The sequence below is a fragment of the Limulus polyphemus genome, unplaced genomic scaffold (genome assembly GCF_000517525.1).
Source record: "Limulus polyphemus unplaced genomic scaffold, Limulus_polyphemus-2.1.2 Scaffold5294, whole genome shotgun sequence".
NCBI lineage: Eukaryota > Metazoa > Arthropoda > Merostomata > Xiphosura > Limulidae > Limulus > Limulus polyphemus.
In genome coordinates this window covers 42,675-49,162 of record NW_013670904.1, presented here as the reverse complement: position 1 = coordinate 49,162, position 6,488 = coordinate 42,675, and the positions used below count along the sequence as shown (strand labels likewise).

General features: G+C 32.6%; 1 protein-coding gene across 1 annotated transcript in view; it reads left to right on the top strand.

Annotated features, from left to right (window-relative positions):
• The window catches only part of LOC106472393 (integrator complex subunit 1-like), a gene marked incomplete at its 5' end in the record, with an annotated part of 45,851 nt that overhangs the window by 24,802 nt on the left and 14,561 nt on the right, over positions 1–6,488 (top strand). The window contains 5 exons of the mRNA XM_013933036.2: positions 669–816; positions 1,021–1,284; positions 2,432–2,519; positions 3,213–3,475; positions 6,083–6,212. Of these exons, the coding sequence (XP_013788490.1) occupies positions 669–816; positions 1,021–1,284; positions 2,432–2,519; positions 3,213–3,475; positions 6,083–6,212 (893 nt within the window). The remainder of the gene's footprint in view (positions 1–668; positions 817–1,020; positions 1,285–2,431; positions 2,520–3,212; positions 3,476–6,082; positions 6,213–6,488) is intronic.

Genomic DNA, 6,488 nt, shown 5'->3' with positions numbered 1-6,488 from the left:
GTTTAAATGATTACGACCATGCAGTAGTCAGCTACTGAATACGAGTGTTTTAATGAGTACACCATGCAGTAGTCAGCTAATGAATACAAGTGTTTAAATGATTACACCATGCAGTAGTCAGCTACTGAATACGAGTGTTTTAATGAGTACACCATGCAGTAGTCAGCTAATGAATACAAGTGTTTAAATGATTACACCATGCAGTAGTCAGCTAATGAATACAAGTGTTTAAATGATTACACCATGCAGTAGTCACCCACTGAATACCAGTGTTTTAATGAGTACACCATGCAGTAGTCAGCTAATGAATACAAGTGTTTAAATGATTACACCATGCAGTAGTCACCCACTGAATACCAGTGTTTTAATGAGTACACCATGCAGTAGTCAGCTAATGAATACAAGTGTTTAAATTAGTACACCATGCAGTAGTCAGTTACCGAATACCAGTGTTTAAATTAGTACACCATGCAGTAGTCAGTCACTGAATACAAGTGTTTAAATTAGTACACCATGCAGTAGTCAGTCACTGAATACAAGTGTTTAAATGATTACACTATGCAGTAATCTTAGAATAACAGCAGTTGATATCTGATCATCACAACCTTACTATAAATTTTTATATTATGATGTACTGTATCTGTTGTAAACATATGTTGTTTTTACAGTAATTTTGAAAGTAGAGCAGGAACAGCCATCGTACATTGAAGAAGCTGTCTGTGATCTTATCAAGGAAGGAATTAAGCAGGGACAGAGCAAGGAACTGGTGATTGCATTGACTGAAGTGTTGATCAAGAAAGTTATGGATTCAAGCATGTTAGTACTGTAGAAATGAATTATAAATGTTGAAAAAGTTTTGAAATTTTTCTTACATGTACATTGAATTGAATTATTTTAGTAACATTATTCTAAAAAACATTTATAGAACTTGGAATGATTTAGGAATTATGTGATTAATTTGTAGAACAGTGAAATAAATGTGTTCCTCAAATTTTACATAAGTTATTTTTTTTCCACTAGCCTTTCTTTGTCAGCCACCCACCAAATTTCTCTCTATATTGATTGGTTGCATCACCTTGAACCAGAACTAATAGGGTCTTGTCCAGAGCTTCAGCAGCAGTTGCTGTTTATGAAGCATCATGAAAGTGAAAGTGGAAAGCTGCCAAGTGACTTGCCTGTTCTCTTCCAACCTTGTTTGTGGGCTCTACTGATTCATCAGGCAAGCTGGGAAACAATGAATGGCTGTATTAAATCATTGTTAGACAAGAACACTATGCAGACATGGTAAATATTATCAGGTAGATTTGTTACACCTCCATGACTATTGAAAGTAAAACTTTGTTTTCTTTAGTCTTTCTACACACGTGTGATTTAGTTGTAGCTGACCAGACCTAATTGTACTTGTACCAAAAGGATTTTGTAAAGGTCATCTAATGTCTAAAGAAAAAGAAATTTAAAACATCATAATAAGTGTGTACTAGTTTAGTTGTGGCAGTGTCCTTTTCTCTTGAGCTATGAAACTGCTGTTATATACAGAGTCGGAAAGAACTATGAAAATGTGCTACAAAATTACCTGAGAACTACATCAATTAAACTTGTGTGTTTAACCAGCAATAGAGAGGAATTAAAAAAATATTTAAAATATAAAGACTTAAATATTCACTTTTAAGCCTATGCACTGAATTGCAATTGAATACATTATGTACTGTTAATGTTCTTAAACTGCTGATTAAGCTATAATGTCAACATTAGGGTAGTTTTTCTTGAAAAAGTGGACAGTAATGTTCATTTTGTGGCATGATGGGTAGGTAGTTTTTCTTCAAAAAGTAACTACACTACTAGTGAAGCTATACTGTGAAGGCTAGGATAGTATTTGTGGAGAAGTAACTGCACTACTAGAGAAGCTATACTGTGAAGGCTAGGATAGTATTTGTGGAGAAGTAGCTACACTAATAGTGAGACTATGGTGTGAAGGCTAGGATAGTATTTGTGGAGAAGTAGCTACACTACTAGAGAAGCTATACTGTGAAGGCTAGGATAGTATTTGTGGAGAAGTAGCTACACTACTAGAGAAGCTATACTGTGAAGGCTAGGATAGTATTTGTGGAGAAGTAGCTACACTAATAATGAGACTATGGTGTGAAGGCTAGGATAGTATTTGTGGAGAAGTAGCTACACTAATAATGAGACTATGGTGTGAAGGCTAGGATAGTATTTGTAGAGAAATAACTGCACTACTAGAGAAGCTATACTGTGAAGGCTAGGATAGTATTTGTGGAGAAGTAGCTACACTACTAGTGAGACTATGGTGTGAGGGCTAGGATAGTATTTTTGGAGAAATAGCCATACTGCTGATCTGTCTATTATATGAATGTTAGTTTTTAAAGTTTTATGGCAGTTTGCTCTACCATTTGCATTGTGTTTTCTTTAGCTATAACCCTACTGCTGTACTGACATTTCTTTGGGCTTGTATTCATATACCCAAGATTTGGCAAGGTCGAGATAAGAAAATTCCCAAGGTGAGTCAGCATCTGTATGATGTACTTTAGTAAAACAAAACCATTATCATTATCTACTTTGATCATTATAACCTGCCTTATTGTAATGAAGAAATCACCTTAAACTGCTTAATTTGGTGAAAATATCATAAGCTGCATGGTATGAAGTTGCTTAATATTCATAAAGAAATACCCTAAGCTGCTTAATATGATTAAATAGACCAAAATAAGCTGCTAAATATGAAGAATAAAATCAACATGAGTTGCTTAATACAGGTAAAAGCAGCATAGTCTGACTAACTGTGGTCTAAATAAATTTAAAATATAAGAATAATCTCTGTCTTTATAAAGAAAACATTACCCATGACCAAAATAAATAAAAACTCTTCATAACATTGCATGAAAAAATCACTTGTAAAATAGATTATTATAATTACTTTGGATAAAAGTCACCATATATATATATATTTAACATAACATACTTTATTGAATAAGTATTACTTAGTAAAATGTGTAACACATTCTGAATTGACACAGTCTAAATGAAAGTATTGTATAACCAGTGCTACCTCGTTTTTACTTATAAATCCACTTGCCTTGAAGAATTATTAAATTTTCTGTGAGAAAGACTTAACTTTTTTATTGATGTTTTTTATATATTTTTAAGTGAAATTTACTGTCTAAACTTTTTAAAAATGTTTATGAACTTGTTAGCATTATCAAGAAGAAGATATTCTAGCCTTAACCAAAGATCAACTTACGACAGTGGTAAACTACATTCTAGAGGAATCGGTAAACATGTGTAAAACCACGGTGACACAAGGTGGTGTTGAAGAAAACTCTGCTCATAAAAAAACTGAAGTGAATCCAGTTGTTGCCCTCAGAGTACCACTTTTGTTGAGATGTTGTTCATCCTCTTGTAAAATCAAGTTTGTTGTTGATCATCTCTTAGATGTCATCAATAACAAATCAGACAGGTATGGTAGTTTAACAAAACAGAGGTACTGAGACGGTTAAGTGTAACGTTTCTTGCGTTGTGACAACATGAAGTTGTTAATGTTTAATAATGTGACAACAGAAGTATTGTAAATGTTTATATTAACCCTCTTGCTACAGACTTGCCGATTTGACTGAGTTCGTAACCCCAAAGTGACCATCGGGGTTTCCATACTATAACTTTTAATATTGTACGTGTATCTTCATGAAATATGGCAAGCTTTCAGTGAATGTTACACAAGCCTTTTGTACACAAAATATCAGTTTTTTTAATTAAGTATTTTTACCAGAAATTTGTCCTTGATTATATGGAGTCAGAGTGATTGTCATGTTAAAATTAAAAATACTTTTCCTATCTGAAAATTGTCAAATTTCATTTGCATAATCTCTAAAGCCTCCTAGATAAATATCAAAAGTTTTTTCTGTAAAACTTTATATTTTGTCTGTTATTTTCTTTAACTATACACATTCCAGTCACTTTGACTGACCTGATAACCACCATAAAAAAAATATGAAATAAATCTAAGTAACCCATTTTTTCGTTCTAGAATGACTGCAGTTTATAACAGGAATCTATATTTGTTTATCTGAAATAGCTTAAAGCTCATAACACTATATGTTTGTTTCTACTTAAATTTTGTCTTTTGACCCATGTTTAACTAATTATCCCACCACACAAGTTGTCAATCATTCAGTGAACACATAGATAAAGTTACCATATTGAATTAAGTAACATACAAGTTGCTCAAGAGCATACCTCATGAAGAATTATTATTTTACATTCTATCTTTCTCTCTAGGTATCATTCCCATCTAGGGCATTGGTGAGCATGGTCTTCCACTGGTCCCTGTCTCCTGTTGCTCTTATCATTTCTATATTGGTAATTCCTAGTTCCTTGACTATTGTTGACAGCAGCATCTGTCTTTGTCTTCCTTTTCTTTCCTGGGATTTTTCCTGCACTGATGATGATTTCAATCTCTCCTTTTCTCATATGTTATATAAAACTCTGTTGTATCTTTGCTAGATTTTCCCATAACATTCGTTTTGTCTTGGCTTTCTTTAGAACAACTTCATTACTTGTATGTGTATTCCATGATATTTTAAGCATTTGTCTCATGAATCGATGCATTTTTCCATTGTTATTGATATTGCCCAACATTTGGAACCATAAAGAAGGATTAGATGAGCATGTCATGTTTCAATTGTACTTTACATTTGTAGCCTAATAAGTTTCTAATTTGTACATTTTAGTTACTCTTATAATAATAAATAAAAAATATACATGAAAAACAAGAAATATGGTACTTACCTGTGTTCTTATGTCAATTGTTGATGAAAATTAAGCCTAGTTTTTAGAACTAATGATGCTAGTATTCTAAATGATTTGTATTTAACTAAACAATGCACCTAAGAACACAAAATAATAACACACACAAACCAAACATAGTCCTATAACTATCACAATTTATCTAGCTTTTCAACTATGCAATAAGAGCCTCTAAAAATTTAGCTAAGCTTGTCAATGTGAATACCTTGAGAGATATTTTCAAACTGGAGGTGAAATAGACAATACCCTATACAGAAAACAATGTAATATAATACATCATTTGATAGATTAAGGCTTTGGCTTTCTATTGGTTATAAATAATTAAGTACAAAACATCAGAGAGTACTGTTGGCAATTTGTGAAAGAGAGAATGTGACAGGTGGGCGTGGAAAGTCGGTGTGATTTTCTAGTTTATGGCTCCATAAATAAATAAGATTGAAAGCTATAAAAATTACGCTTTGTCTTATTAATATCAATATTGTAATGAGTAATTTACATCAAATTCAGTTCTTCTCAGAGAGGTGGTAAATAAACGAGAGAAGAAAAAAGACCTAGAGAACAAATATCACAATTCTCCTAATAGGAGAGATTGAGGATTTTGTTAAATATTTCCTTATAAAATGAAAAACTTAAAACTTAGATGATATTAAAATTTGATTCAATTGTATACAATTGAAATATAGTAGCTTATTACTTTTGGTCATATTCATTATTTTCAATCTAAAACATCAAGAATTGTTCATGGGTAAGATAAACTCCCTAATTTTTGTCCCAGCTACTGCTAATGATTATGTTAGATAATATTAACAATGCTGGTTTTGATACTTACTTTAAAGTAACTTATCTATTTCAGTATACTGCTAATCCAAGTCTAAGTAAACATCTGGAACTTGTTAGGTTCCCTCCATCACTTGAACATGCTTTCCCTTTTAGCCATGGGGACATTATAACATGATGATCAATCCCACTATGCGTTGGTAAAAGAGTAGCCCAAGATTTGGTGATGGTGGTGTTGACTAGCTGCCTTCCCTCTAGTTTACCACTGCTAAATTAGGCAGATAGTCCTCAGCTAGCTTTTCACGAAATTCAAACCAACCAATTATTAGATTCTGCTGGATGTACATTTCATCAGGAGTAGATATTATTTTCGGACATCCTGTGTACAAGTAAATAGGAGTAAACATCTAGAAAAAAAAGAAAAACAATTTTTCTTGCAAATAATTTAACTTTTATAGTAAAGCATGTGTTTCTTATTCTGTAGCTTGTACAAAGATTCTGGTCACCAACTGTTAGTACAGCTCTATCTTCAAGTTCCAAGTCTTGTGTTTAAAGTGTCGGAGTTGTCATCAGTTCTGAAAGACTCGCAGAACACAACATCAGGACCTAGTAAGGTCTGTGAATTGTTTTTTTTTGTAATATTTTACATTCTAGGTATATAGTAGTGTTTGTAAACTATAGGTCTTTCACGTGAAGATCTAAACTCTAATGTGAGGACCTAGTAATGTTTGTAAAATATAGGTCATTCACATGAAGGTCTAAACTATAATGTGAGGACCTAGTAATGTTTGTAAAATATAGGTCAACCACACGAAGATCTAAACTCTAATGTGAGGACCTAGTAATGTTTGTAAAATATAGGTCATTCACATGAAGGTCTAAACTATAAT